The sequence below is a fragment of the Callithrix jacchus genome, chromosome 22, assembly GCF_049354715.1.
Source record: "Callithrix jacchus isolate 240 chromosome 22, calJac240_pri, whole genome shotgun sequence".
NCBI lineage: Eukaryota > Metazoa > Chordata > Mammalia > Primates > Cebidae > Callithrix > Callithrix jacchus.
In genome coordinates this window covers 49,211,663-49,227,334 of record NC_133523.1, presented here as the reverse complement: position 1 = coordinate 49,227,334, position 15,672 = coordinate 49,211,663, and the positions used below count along the sequence as shown (strand labels likewise).

The window sequence follows — 15,672 nt, the reverse complement described above, 5'->3', positions numbered from 1 at the left end:
GTCCCGCAGAGAGATAATGTGAGGACGTCATTATAGATTGTAATAATACACTGTCCCGCAGAGAGATAACGTGAGGACGTCATTATAGATTGTAATAATACACTGCCCCGCAGAGAGATAACGTGAGGACATCATTTTACACTGTAATAATACACTGTCCCGCAGAGAGATAACGTGAGGACATCATTATAGATTGTAATAATACACTGTCCCGCAGAGAGATAACGTGAGGACGTCATTATAGATTGTAATAATACACTGCCCCTCAGAGAGATAACGTGAGGACATCATTTTACACTGTAATAATACACTGTCCCGCAGAGAGATAACGTGAGGACATCATTATAGATTGTAATAATACACTGCCTCGCAGAGAGATAACGTGAGGGACGTCATTTTACACTGTAATAATACACTGCCCCCCAGAGAGATAACGTGAGGACGTCATTTTACACTGTAATAATACACTGCCCCCCAGAGAGATAACGTGAGGGACGTCATTTTACACTGTAATAATACACTGCCCCCCAGAGAGATAACGTGAGGACATCATTTTACACTGTAATAATACACTGTCCCGCAGAGAGATAACGTGAGGACATCATTATAGATTGTAATAATACACTGCCCCGCAGAGAGATAACGTGAGGGACGTCATTTTACACTGTAATAATACACTGTCCCACAGAGAGATAACGTGAGGGACGTCATTTTACACTGTAATAATACACTGTCCCGCAGAGAGATAACGTGAGGGACGTCATTATAGATTGTAATAATACACTGCCCCGCAGAGAGATAACGTGAGGACGTCATTATAGATTGTAATAATACACTGCCCCGCAGAGAGATAACGTGAGGGACGTCATTTTACACTGTAATAATACACTGCCCCACAGAGAGATAACGTGAGGACGTCATTTTACACTGTAATAATACACTGCCCCGCAGAGAGATAACGTGAGGACGTCATTTTACACTGTAATAATACACTGTCCCCTCAGAGAGATAACGTGAGGACGTCATTTTACACTGTAATAATACACTGCCCCGCAGAGAGATAACGTGAGGACGTCATTATAGATTGTAATAATACACTACCCCGCAGAGAGATAACGTGAGGGACGTCATTATAGATTGTAATGATACACTGCCCCGCAGAGAGATAACGTGAGGGACGTCATTATAGATTGTAATAATACACTGCCCCCCAGAGAGATAACGTGAGGACATCATTTTACACTGTAATAATACACTGCCCCGCAGAGAGATAACGTGAGGGACATCATTATAGATTGTAATAATACACTGCCCCGCAGAGAGATAACGTGAGGGACGTCATTTTACACTGTAATAATACACTGCCCCCCAGAGAGATAACGTGAGGACATCATTTTACACTGTAATAATACACTGCCCCACAGAGAGATAACGTGAGGGACGTCATTATAGATTGTAATAATACACTGCCCCGCAGAGAGATAACGTGAGGACGTCATTTTACACTGTAATAATACACTGCCCCGCAGAGAGATAACGTGAGGGACGTCATTTTACACTGTAATAATACACTGCCCCACAGAGAGATAACGTGAGGACGTCATTATAGATTGTAATAATACACTGCCCCGCAGAGAGATAACGTGAGGACGTCATTTTACACTGTAATAATACACTGCCCCACAGAGAGATAACGTGAGGGACGTCATTATAGATTGTAATAATACACTGCCCCGCAGAGAGATAACATGAGGACGTCATTTTACACTGTAATAATACACTGCCCCGCAGAGAGATAACGTGAGGACGTCATTATAGATTGTAATAATACACTGCCCCGCAGAGAGATAACGTGAGGACGTCATTTTACACTGTAATAATACACTGCCCCACAGAGAGATAACGTGAGGGACGTCATTATAGATTGTAATAATACACTGCCCCGCAGAGAGATAACGTGAGGACGTCATTTTACACTGTAATAATACACTGCCCCGCAGAGAGATAACGTGAGGGACATCATTATAGATTGTAATAATACACTGCCCCGCAGAGAGATAACGTGAGGGACGTCATTATAGATTGTAATGATACACTGCCCCGCAGAGAGATAACGTGAGGGACGTCATTATAGATTGTAATGATACACTGCCCCGCAGAGAGATAACGTGAGGACGTCATTATAGATTGTAATAATACACTGCCCCGCAGAGAGATAACGTGAGGGACGTCATTATAGATTGTAATAATACACTGCCCCCCAGAGAGATAACGTGAGGACGTCATTTTACACTGTAATAATACACTGCCCCGCAGAGAGATAACGTGAGGGACGTCATTATAGATTGTAATAATACACTGCCCCGCAGAGAGATAACGTGAGGATGTCATTATAGATTGTAATAATACACTGCCCCGCAGAGAGATAACGTGAGGACGTCATTATAGATTGTAATAATACACTGCCCCCCAGAGAGATAACGTGAGGACGTCATTTTACACTGTAATAATACACTGCCCCGCAGAGAGATAACGTGAGGACGTCATTATAGATTGTAATAATACACTGCCCCGCAGAGAGATAACGTGAGGGACATCATTATAGATTGTAATAATACACTGCCCCGCAGAGAGATAACGTGAGGGACGTCATTATAGATTGTAATAATACACTGCCCCGCAGAGAGATAACGTGAGGACGTCATTTTACACTGTAATAATACACTGCCCCGCAGAGAGATAACGTGAGGGACGTCATTATAGATTGTAATAATACACTGCCCCGCAGAGAGATAACGTGAGGGACATCATTTTACACTGTAATAATACACTGTCCCGCAGAGAGATAACGTGAGGACGTCATTATAGATTGTAATAATACACTGTCCCACAGAGAGATAACGTGAGGGACATCATTTTACACTGTAATAATACACTGCCCCACGGAGAGATAACGTGAGGGACATCATTTTACACTGTAATAATACACTGTCCCGCAGAGAGATAACGTGAGGACGTCATTATAGATTGTAATAATACACTGTCCCACAGAGAGATAACGTGAGGGACGTCATTATAGATTGTAATAATACACTGCCCCGCAGAGAGATAACGTGAGGACGTCATTTTACACTGTAATAATACACTGCCCCGCAGAGAGATAACGTGAGGGACGTCATTATAGATTGTAATAATACACTGCCCCGCAGAGAGATAACGTGAGGACGTCATTTTACACTGTAATAATACACTGCCCCGCAGAGAGATAACGTGAGGGACGTCATTATAGATTGTAATAATACACTGCCCCCCAGAGAGATAACGTGAGGACGTCATTTTACACTGTAATAATACACTGCCCCACAGAGAGATAACGTGAGGGACGTCATTATAGATTGTAATAATACACTGCCCCGCAGAGAGATAACGTGAGGGACGTCATTATAGATTGTAATAATACACTGCCCCCCAGAGAGATAACGTGAGGACGTCATTTTACAGTGCAATAATACACTGTCCCACAGAGAGATAACGTGAGGGACGTCATTTTATACTGTAATAATACACTGCCCCGCAGAGAGATAACGTGAGGACGTCATTATAGATTGTAATAATACACTGCCCCGCAGAGAGATAACGTGAGGACGTCATTATAGATTGTAATAATACACTGCCCCGCAGAGAGATAACGTGAGGACGTCATTATAGATTGTAATAATACACTGCCCCGCAGAGAGATAACGTGAGGGACATCATTTTACACTGTAATAATACACTGCCCCGCAGAGAGATAACGTGAGGACGTCATTATAGATTGTAATAATACACTGCCCCGCAGAGAGATAACGTGAGGACGTCATTTTACACTGTAATAATACACTGCCCCGCAGAGAGATAACGTGAGGACATCATTATAGATTGTAATAATACACTGTCCCGCAGAGAGATAACGTGAGGGACGTCATTATAGATTGTAATGATACACTGCCCCACAGAGAGATAACGTGAGGGACGTCATTATAGATTGTAATAATACACTGCCCCGCAGAGAGATAACGTGAGGGACGTCATTATAGATTGTAATAATACACTGTCCCGCAGAGAGATAACGTGAGGACGTCATTATAGATTGTAATAATACACTGCCCCGCAGAGAGATAACGTGAGGACATCATTTTACACTGTAATAATACACTGTCCCGCAGAGAGATAACGTGAGGACATCATTATAGATTGTAATAATACACTGTCCCGCAGAGAGATAACGTGAGGACGTCATTATAGATTGTAATAATACACTGCCACGCAGAGAGATAACGTGAGGACATCATTTTACACTGTAATAATACACTGTCCCGCAGAGAGATAACGTGAGGACATCATTATAGATTGTAATAATACACTGTCCCGCAGAGAGATAACGTGAGGACGTCATTATAGATTGTAATAATACACTGCCCCGCAGAGAGATAACGTGAGGACATCATTTTACTCTGTAAAAATACACTGCCCCGCAGAGAGATAACGTGAGGACGTCATTATAGATTGTAATAATACACTGTCCCGCAGAGAGATAACGTGAGGGACGTCATTTTACACTGTAATAATACACTGCCCCGCAGAGAGATAACGTGAGGGACGTCATTTTACACTGTAATAATACACTGTCCCTCAGAGAGATAACGTGAGGACGTCATTTTACACTGTAATAATACACTGCCCCGCAGAGAGATAACGTGAGGGACGTCATTTTACACTGTAATAATACACTGTCCCGCAGAGAGATAACGTGAGGGACGTCATTATAGATTGTAATAATAAACTGCCCCGCAGAGAGATAACGTGAGGGACGTCATTTTACACTGTAATAATACACTGCCCCGCAGAGAGATAACGTGAGGGACGTCATTATAGATTGTAATAATACACTGCCCCGCAGAGAGATAACGTGAGGGACATTTTACACTGTAATAATACACTGCCCCGCAGAGAGATAACGTGAGGGACATTTTACACTGTAATAATACACTGTCCCGCAGAGAGATAACGTGAGGACGTCATTATAGATTGTAATAATACACTGCCCCGCAGAGAGATAACGTGAGGGACATTTTACACTGTAATAATACACTGCCCCGCAGAGAGATAACGTGAGGGACGTCATTATAGATTGTAATAATACACTGCCCCGCAGAGAGATAACGTGAGGGACATTTTACACTGTAATAATACACTGCCCCGCAGAGAGATAACGTGAGGGACATTTTACACTGTAATAATACACTGTCCCGCAGAGAGATAACGTGAGGGACATTTTACACTGTAATAATACACTGCCCCGCAGAGAGATAACGTGAGGGACATTTTACACTGTAATAATACACTGCCCCGCAGAGAGATAACGTGAGGACGTCATTTTACACTGTAATAATACACTGTCCCACAGAGAGATAACGTGAGGGACATTTTACACTGTAATAATACACTGCCCCGCAGAGAGATAACGTGAGGACGTCATTTTACACTGTAATAATACACTGCCCCGCAGAGAGATAACGTGAGGGACATCATTATAGATTGTAATAATACACTGCCCCGCAGAGAGATAACGTGAGGACGTCATTTTACACTGTAATAATACACTGCCCCGCAGAGAGATAACGTGAGGGACATCATTATAGATTGTAATAATACACTGCCCCGCAGAGAGATAACGTGAGGACGTCATTTTACACTGTAATAATACACTGCCCCACAGAGAGATAACGTGAGGGACGTCATTATAGATTGTAATAATACACTGCCCCGCACAGAGATAACGTGAGGACGTCATTTTACACTGTAATAATACACTGCCCCGCAGAGAGATAACGTGAGGACGTCATTATAGATTGTAATAATACACTGCCCCGCAGAGAGATAACGTGAGGACATCATTTTACACTGTAATAATACACTGCCCCGCAGAGAGATAACGTGAGGACATCATTTTACACTGTAATAATACACTGCCCCGCAGAGAGATAACGTGAGGGACGTCATTATAGATTGTAATAATACACTGCCCCGCAGAGAGATAACGTGAGGACGTCATTTTACACTGTAATAATACACTGCCCCGCAGAGAGATAACGTGAGGGACATCATTATAGATTGTAATAATACACTGCCCCGCAGAGAGATAACGTGAGGACGTCATTTTACACTGTAATAATACACTGCCCCGCAGAGAGATAACGTGAGGGACATCATTATAGATTGTAATAATACACTGCCCCGCAGAGAGATAACGTGAGGACGTCATTTTACACTGTAATAATACACTGCCCCGCAGAGAGATAACGTGAGGGACATCATTATAGATTGTAATAATACACTGCCCCGCAGAGAGATAACGTGAGGACGTCATTTTACACTGTAATAATACACTGCCCCGCAGAGAGATAACGTGAGGGACGTCATTATAGATTGTAATAATACACTGCCCCGCAGAGAGATAACGTGAGGATGTCATTTTACACTGTAATAATACACTGCCCCGCAGAGAGATAACGTGAGGACATCATTTTACACTGTAATAATACACTGCCCCGCAGAGAGATAACGTGAGGGACGTCATTATAGATTGTAATAATACACTGCCCCGCAGAGAGATAACGTGAGGGACGTCATTATAGATTGTAATAATACACTGCCCCGCAGAGAGATAACGTGAGGACGTCATTTTACACTGTAATAATACACTGCCCCGCAGAGAGATAACGTGAGGGACGTCATTATAGATTGTAATAATACACTGCCCCGCAGAGAGATAACGTGAGGATGTCATTTTACACTGTAATAATACACTGCCCCACAGAGAGATAACGTGAGGACATCATTTTACACTGTAATAATACACTGACCCGCAGAGAGATAACATGAGGATGTCATTTTACACTGGAATAATACACTGCCCCACAGAGAGATAACGTGAGGACATCATTTTACAGTGTAATAATACACTGTCCCGCAGAGAGATAACGTGAGGATGTCATTTTACACTGTAATAATACACTGCCCCGCAGAGAGATAACGTGAGGACGTCATTATAGATTGTAATAATACACTGCCCCGCAGAGAGATAACGTGAGGGCGTCATTATAGATTGTAATAATACACTGTCCCGCAGAGAGATAACGTGAGGACGTCATTATAGATTGTAATAATACACTGTCCCGCAGAGAGATAACGTGAGGACGTCATTATAGATTGTAATAATACACTGTCCCGCAGAGAGATAACGTGAGGACGTCATTATAGATTGTAATAATACACTGTCCCGCAGAGAGATAACGTGAGGATGTCATTTTACACTGTAATAATACACTGCCCCACAGAGAGATAACGTGAGGATGTCATTATAGATTGTAATAATACACTGTCCCGCAGAGACATAACGTGAGGATGTCATTTTACACTGTAATAATACACTGTCCCGCAGAGAGATAACGTGAGGATGTCATTTTACACTGTAATAATACACTGCCCCGCAGAGAGATAACGTGAGGACGTCATTATAGATTGTAATAATACACTGCCCCGCAGAGAGATAACGTGAGGACGTCATTATAGATTGTAATAATACACTGACCCGCAGAGAGATAACGTGAGGACATCATTTTACACTGTAATAATACACTGTCCCGCAGAGAGATAACGTGAGGATGTCATTTTACACTGTAATAATACACTGCCCCGCAGAGAGATAACGTGAGGACGTCATTATAGATTGTAATAATACACTGCCCCACAGAGAGATAACGTGAGGGACATCATTTTACACTGTAATAATACACTGTCCCGCAGAGAGATAACGTGAGGACATCATTTTACACTGTAATAATACACTGCCCCGCAGAGAGATAACGTGAGGATGTCATTTTACACTGTAATAATACACTGACCCGCAGAGAGATAACGTGAGGATGTCATTTTACACTGTAATAATACACTGCCCCACAGAGAGATAACGTGAGGACGTCATTATAGATTGTAATAATACACTGTCCCGCAGAGAGATAACGTGAGGACATCATTTTACACTGTAATAATACACTGACCCGCAGAGAGATAACGTGAGGATGTTATTTTACACTGTAATAATACACTGCCCCACAGAGAGATAACGTGAGGACGTCATTATAGATTGTAATAATACACTGTCCCGCAGAGAGATAACGTGAGGACGTCATTATAGATTGTAATAATACACTGTCCCACAGAGAGATAACGTGAGGGACATCATTATAGATTGTAATAATACACTGCCCCGCAGAGAGATAACGTGAGGGACGTCATTATAGATTGTAATAATACACTGCCCCGCAGAGAGATAACGTGAGGATGTCATTTTACACTGTAATAATACACTGCCCCGCAGAGAGATAACGTGAGGGACGTCATTATAGATTGTAATAATACACTGCCCCGCAGAGAGATAACGTGAGGATGTCATTTTACACTGTAATAATACACTGCCCCGCAGAGAGATAACGTGAGGACGTCATCATACATTGTAATAATACACTGTCCCGCAGAGAGATAACGTGAGGACGTCATTATAGATTGTAATAATACACTGCCCCGCAGAGAGATAACGTGAGGACGTCATTTTACACTGTAATAATACACTGCCCCGCAGAGAGATAACGTGAGGACGTCATTTTACACTGTAATAATACACTGCCCCGCAGAGAGATAACGTGAGGGACGTCATTTTACACTGTAATAATACACTGTCCCTCAGAGAGATAACGTGAGGGACGTCATTATAGATTGTAATAATACACTGTCCCGCAGAGAGATAACGTGAGGACGTCATTTTACACTGTAATAATACACTGTCCCGCAGAGAGATAACGTGAGGACGTCATTTTACACTGTAATAATACACTTCCCCGCAGAGAGATAACGTGAGGGACATCATTATAGATTGTAATAATACACTGTCCCGCAGAGAGATAACGTGAGGATGTCATTTTACACTGTAATAATACACTGCCCCGCAGAGAGATAACGTGAGGGACATCATTTTAGATTTTCCAGCAGCTACATTGAAAAGGGTAAAAAGCAACAAATTTATCAGTAATTTTTTTTTTTATTTGTTTTTGAGTCAGGGTCTCACTCTGCTTCCCAGACTGGACTGCAGTGGCCTGATCTTGGCCCACTGCAACCTCTGCCTCCCAGGCTCAAGCAGTCCATCTCAGCCTCCCAAGTAGCTAAGACTACAGGCACACATCACCATACTCAGCTAACTGTTTAATATTTTCAGAGATGGGGTCTCACTACATTGCTCAGGTTGCTCTTGAACTCTTAGGCTCAGGTGATCCTCCTGCCTCAGCCTCAGAGCAGTGGGATTACACACATGAGCCACTGTGCTTGGCCCATTGCAGTTAATTTTAATAATATATTGTATTTAACTGACTATATCCAAAATATTAACATTTTAACATGTAGCCAGTATAAACAATTATCAATGAAATAGTTATTTTTTCATACTAATAGTTTATATTTTTCCATCCTAAGTCTTTGAAATCTGATACGTGTTTTATACACACGTCCATCTAGACCCTTAATTGTCAGTGAAGATACCTGATCGGTACTGCATTTCATAAAGCCTCTGGAAAAGTAGAGTCACATACCCAAGTTGTTCCAGACATTCTTTAAAGTTTTACAGTAACCAAATTGAGTATCATTTTTTCATTTGAAATTCACAGTAAATTACTTCTAATAATTTTAGCAATAATTTTAAATTTTATTTCATTATTGTTTTAATAGTGAATTGATTGGAATGAAAATGAGTTCCAGGCTGGGCACAGTTACTTGTGTCTGTAATCCCAGCACTTTGGAAAGCCTAGGCAGGCTGATTGATTGAGCCCAGGAGTTTGAGACCAGCCTGGGCAACATGCCAAACTCTGTTTCTGAAAAATACAAAAATTAACTGGATGAGGTGGCAGGTACCTGTGGTCCCAGCTACTTGGAAGGCTGAGGTGGGAGGATTGCTTGAGCCCAGGAGGCTGAGGCTGCAGTGAGCTGAGATCACACTACTGCGCTCCTGCCTGGGCGGCAGAGCAAGACCCTGTCTCAAAACAGAAAAAAAAAAGGAAAAAGGAAGAAAAGAAAATGAGTTCCTCGGTTGTACTAGTGTTATTCCCCGTGCTCAGTTTTCACATGTGGCATTCACATTAGACAGCATAGGTATAGCCTGACACAGGGCAGAGATTCTTTTGTATGGGTAGATCGAGGGACCCCTTCGAGGAGGTGATCTGACCATATCTTCCCTCCTCCTCTCCACCCACCCTAGTCATGCCACCACGGTTTCCCCCAGATTTCTGCAAAGCTACCTACCGAGTCCTCTCCTCACTCCTGTTCTCTCTCCTGACACACAGTTTACCCACTATATAGACACACCCAATTTTTTTGTTAACTCTTAAGTCTGATGGTGCCACTCCCCAACTCAGCTCCCCTACCTCCCCCAGTGATGTCACACTTTGGATCAGATCCAAGCTGCTCAGCACCCCTTTCATGATCTGGCCCCTCCTGCCCTAGCCCACCCTCCCCACTGCACTCACTCTGCCTCAGTACACTGACTTCGTTCTCCTCACACCTGCACCCAGCCAGGACCCTGGCACCTGCTGTGGCTCTACCTGGAATGCTCTTCCCGTAGCACCCACATGGCTCAGAGTCTCACATTTGGACCTCAGCTCCATGTGGCCTCCTTAGAGGCACCTTCCCTGACTATCCCACTACTCTCTCACCCCTGCCCTGGCCTGTTTCTTCTTCATAGTAATGACCATGACTATCACTGTGCTGCTTTTTTTTTTTTTTTTTTTTTTTTGAGACGGAGTTTTGCTCTTGTTACCCAGGCTGGAGTGCAATGGCGTGGTCTCGGCTCACCACAACCTCCGCCTCCTGGGTTCAGGCAATTCTCCTGCCTCAGCCTCCCGAGGAGCTGGGATCACAGGCACGCGCCACCATGCCCAGCTAATTTTTTGTATTTGTAGTAGAGACGGGGTTTTACCATGTTGACCAGGATGGTCTCGATCTCTTGACCTCTTGACCTCGTGATCCACCCGCCTTGGCCTCCCCTACTGGAATGTAAGGTGTTTGGGAGCTGGCACTCTTCCACTCTAACTCACTGTTCTCTCTCCAGTACCGGGGACAGCTGGACACCTAGTGGGTGCTCAGCAAATGTCAAATGGATGGCCAGAGGTTTGTACAGTCCTCGTTTACCTCCTGATCAAGAACCCGCTGTGATCTCAGGCATAAAAAGTGTTGGCCGTGCCCTTCCTGAACGTGAGAGGGTGAGTGGGGGCAGGAATGCTCCAGGTGTTCTGACAGCGGTGTGTGCATGCGTGTGTGCATGTGTCCGTCCAGGTTAGGGGCCTGTGGACTCTGACACTGCCCAAAAGGCCCAGTTGGCCTCATGACCTCTCTTCTCCCCACAGCCCTGCCTTACCAGCTCTCTGCCCCGCTCTGAGTGTGGACCCTCAAGCGGGAGGACGGGATGCCTGCTGCACGGGGGAAGTCCAAATCCAAGGTGAGTGGCAGTTTCTCCTCAGGAACATCCATCGTGTCTTGTGAGATGTTGACCGTTCGCTTTCCTTTTAAGGAGACTTGTTGCCTATTGGAGATCCATCCAATGTCTAGTCCTTGGTTTTCTCCCGTTGCCATGGGGAGAAGAGCCTGAGAAGGGTCGAGCAGCCAGGAAACTGCCTAGCGGGCATCTCTCCATTCCCCAGTGTGCACATGGCCACTCGCCTGTTGGTTCAGCATTTCCAGGGGCTTTGCCGGTGCCAGGAGAAATGTCCTCCCTGGAGGAAGATGAGAGCCACTGTGATTTCTCAGCAGGGAAATGAATGCCCAGGTGGGGCCTGCAGTAGCAGAGAGGATTTGACATGTGCTCTGGAGTTAGTCTTGTTATGTGCTTTTGTTTCTTTTTCTTAAACCCATATTTACACGGAGGAAATCTCTCTAGCTAAGGTCCCAAGACTGAGAGGCACCATATAGCCCTGTTACTCCATTGAGTGCACTGGCGCAGTGAGGCGGTGCGGGCAGCCTCCTGTGGTCAGCATGCTCCACCGCTGTCAATCGTTGAGTGTTATTTACAACAGCGTGTCAAACGCAGTTTCCCATAGCAAGCGTGTTTGCTTTCAGTTATGCGCATTAGTTCCTCCTTGCTGCTGTAACACATTAGCTGCAAACCTGGCAGCTCAAGGCAGCACGTGTTTATTATCATGCAGTTTTGTGGGTTGGCGCCCAGGCACAGCATGATTTAGCTGAGTCATCTGCTTTGGAGTGCACAGGGCTGAAATCAAGGTGTCGGCCGGCTGTATTCTCATGTGGGGCTCAGGTCCTCTTCCAGGCTTGCTGGTTTTAGTGGGCAGGTTCACTTCCTTCTCACATTTTCCACCTGACCCTTATTTTTCATCTTCAAGACAGCAAGAACTAATAAGCAACTGGCCAGGTCAAGTCCAAGATAATCTACCTATTTTAAAGTCCTCTTATGTTAAGGTCAAGTGATCAGTGACCTTGATTATACCCTCAAAGAACCTTTTGTCATGTGTAACATATTCATATGCTCCTTGGAGAGCATGTGGTTAGATTAAATCAGGAGCCACACTGTCTGGATTGAACCCCAGCTTCTCCTTTTACTAGCTGTGAGACCTGCAGTAAGTTTTCTCACCTCTCTGGGCCTCAGTTTCCTCTTCTGTAACATACTGTGATTCCGTTGCTAATGCCTGTGGAAAGCTGCCTTGCCTTTGTAAATGCCTGGTAGATCCAGGTTGCCAGGTAGTTTTAATGCAAGATAATTTTAGTAACAGCTGTGTCTTATATTGTATTTTATTTAATTTCTTAATATGCCCCTTTTGGCCTGAGAACCCTGAGTGATTCTTGTAGCTCCTATCTCCCATGTTTAAGATACGTGGACCATTTCCCCCAGTCACATGGAAGCACGAGCCCATGGTGAATGGACGTCTGACTTTTCATTTCAGGCACCTATAACATTTGGGGACTTGGCCATCTACTTCTCCCAGGAGGAGTGGGAGTGGCTGAGCCCCATTCAGAAGGATTTATATGAAGATGTCATGTTGGAGAACTACCGGAACCTGGTCTCGCTTGGTAAGGCTCTTCTTCCCCCACAGTCCAGAACCAGCCCGTTGAGGGAGTGTGTCCCACTCTGTGTCTAGTCAGGAAAACGGAAGGCACTATAGTTTCTTTCCTTCCTCCCTCCCTCCCTCCCTCCCTCCCTCCCTCCCTCCCTCCCTCCCTCCCTTCCTTCCTTCCTTCCTCCCTCCCTCCCTTCCTCCCTCCCTCCCTCCCTTCCTTCCTTCCTTCCTTCCTCCCTCCCTCCCTTCCTCCCTTTCTTCCCTCCCTCCCTCCTCCTTCCCTCCTTCCCTCCCTCCCTCCCTTTCTTTTTTTTTTTTGATGGAGTCTTGCTCTGTTGCCCAGGCTGGAGTGCAATGGCATGATTTTAGCTCACTGCAACCTCTGCCTCCTGGGTTCAAGTGATTCTTCTGCCTCAGCCTTCTGAGTATCTGGGACTACAGGCACGTGTCACAACGCTCAGCTAATTTTTGTGTTTTTAGTAGGGATGGGGTTTCACCATATTGGCCAGACTGGTCTTGAACTCCTGACCTCATGATCCACCCACCTCAGCCTCCCAAAGTGCTGGGATTATAGGTGTGAGCCACCGTGCCTGGCCTGCATTTTTTTTAAAGATCTTTTTTGAGATATAATTCATATACAATTTACCCATAAAAAGTGCACAATTGCATTGTTTTTATAATAGTGTATTCAGAGTCATGCGTCTATCACCACAATTAATTATATTTTCATAATTCCCACTCAAAAACCCAGTACCCGTAAGTAATCACTCTTCATCTCCCCCAACCACTCATCCCCCCAGATTAGGTAACTACTAGTCCACTTTCTATCTCTATGGATTTGCATGTTCTGGACCTTTCATACATATGAAATCATAAATATGTGGCTTCTTTCATTTACAATGTTTTTGAGGCTTATCACATTGCAGCATGTGCCAATACTTCATTCCTTTTCATGGACAAATACGTATTGTGTGCATAGACCACATTGTGTTTACGCATTCATTAGTTAACTGATGGGCACTGGCTGCTTTCATTCTCCGGTTATTTTGATAATGCTGCTAAGAACATATACAAGGGTTTTTTTGTGGATATACATTTATTTTTCTCGGCTATATACCTAGAGGTAGAATTGCTGGGTCATGTGGAAACGCTGTAGGTAACTTTTGAGTTCTTTTGCTAGAATTTAAGGAATTAATTTAAGAGGCGTTGTTAAAGGGTGAATAGTGGACATGGATGTAACACAGAGATAGTAACTGCAGGAAGCTGCCACCATCCCTGGGGTTGGAGGGACAAAGAGAAGAACTTAGGGTTTTTAGGACTCCAAGGAAGGCCCCCTCAGATCTGGAACTCAGACTTTAAAGGGCGGGGAAGGGTGCTGCCTAGTATGTTTACACTCTTGGGGGGCCAGATGAAACCGGCTCTGCGAGTACAGAACTAACAAGTCTCCAGACACTGGCAGCAGAAAGCCCCTGCTGGTGGATGTGCACAGGAAGCAGCTGCTGAAGCAGAAGTGAAGATAGCGAAGCCCTAGCCCTGGGACCACAGAAGAGATCATAGAAGGGCGGGAGTCTGGAGCAGAAAGACAGTAACTCCCTAGCCAGCCTCAGGAGTTTCTGATTCAATTCTCAGGAAAACAGTTTGCTTTGTCGAGTTAAAATGTAACCACTCTACTGGCTGTAACTGAGATTTCTGCATCTCTGCGTGAGATTTAAACAACCAAACTCAATACCGCATACTCTCACACCAGATGTTTAGGGGTTCTCCAGCAGACCGCAGCTGGGTGTCCTCCAGTTCAGTACAGTTCTGACGCTGTCTACCTGGAGATAGTGTCAGATCTCACAGGGTGAGGGCCCGGTCCCATGAGACTGTCCCCTACTTGAGACACAGTTGTATGTCCAGGCCTCTGGACCTTCTGACTGACCAACTCTAGATTAGGGGATTCTCATGACCCTCTCCTCAGTTTCAGTCATTTGCTAGAACTCAGAGAGTCGCTTTACTTATGCTTACCAGTTTAGTATAAAATATATTACAAAAGGTACAGTTGAACAGCCAGATGCAAGAGTGCAGAGGGCTAGGTATGGGGGGCGGGGCAAGAGCATGCCCCCTCCACTGTACCACCCTCCACCTGGTCAGCAACCCTGATGCTCTCCAAACCCAGTACACTGGGGGTTTTTAAGGAGGCTTCAGGTAGGCATGCTTGATTAAATCGTTGGTCATTAGTGATAGGCTCAAACTCCAGCCCCTGTCCTCTCCTCAGGGGTCAGGCAGTGGGCTGAAAGTTCCAACCCTCCAATCACATGATTGGTAACCAGCCTCCATCTGAAGGCTGTCCAGAAGCCCCCAGCCACAGTCTTCCCTTAACAGATGAAAGACACATGCGGTAAATTCCAAGGGTTTAAGGAGCCGTGTGCCAGGAAACAGGGATGAAAACCAAATACCTGTTTCTTACTACAAATCACAGTATCGCATTCCCCGTTCTCCAGCTGCCCTTCACATCCTGTATGCTCTTTCATGTGGCTAA

The 15,672-nt window shown here is 44.6% G+C and overlaps 1 protein-coding gene across 23 annotated transcripts in view; it reads left to right on the top strand.

Annotated features, from left to right (window-relative positions):
* The window catches only part of ZNF667 (zinc finger protein 667), a 52,145-nt gene that overhangs the window by 19,683 nt on the left and 16,790 nt on the right, over positions 1 to 15,672 (top strand). For 20 of the 23 annotated variants that reach the window (XM_054250512.2, XM_054250514.2, XM_054250521.2 and 17 more), the window contains 3 exons: positions 11,195 to 11,345; positions 11,490 to 11,581; positions 13,038 to 13,164. In XM_054250512.2, the coding sequence (XP_054106487.1) occupies positions 11,549 to 11,581; positions 13,038 to 13,164 (160 nt within the window). In that variant the 5' untranslated portion in view covers positions 11,195 to 11,345; positions 11,490 to 11,548. The remainder of the gene's footprint in view (positions 1 to 11,194; positions 11,346 to 11,489; positions 11,582 to 13,037; positions 13,165 to 15,672) is intronic. The other 3 variants (XM_078361665.1, XM_054250515.2, XM_078361667.1) reach the window with 1 other exon arrangement.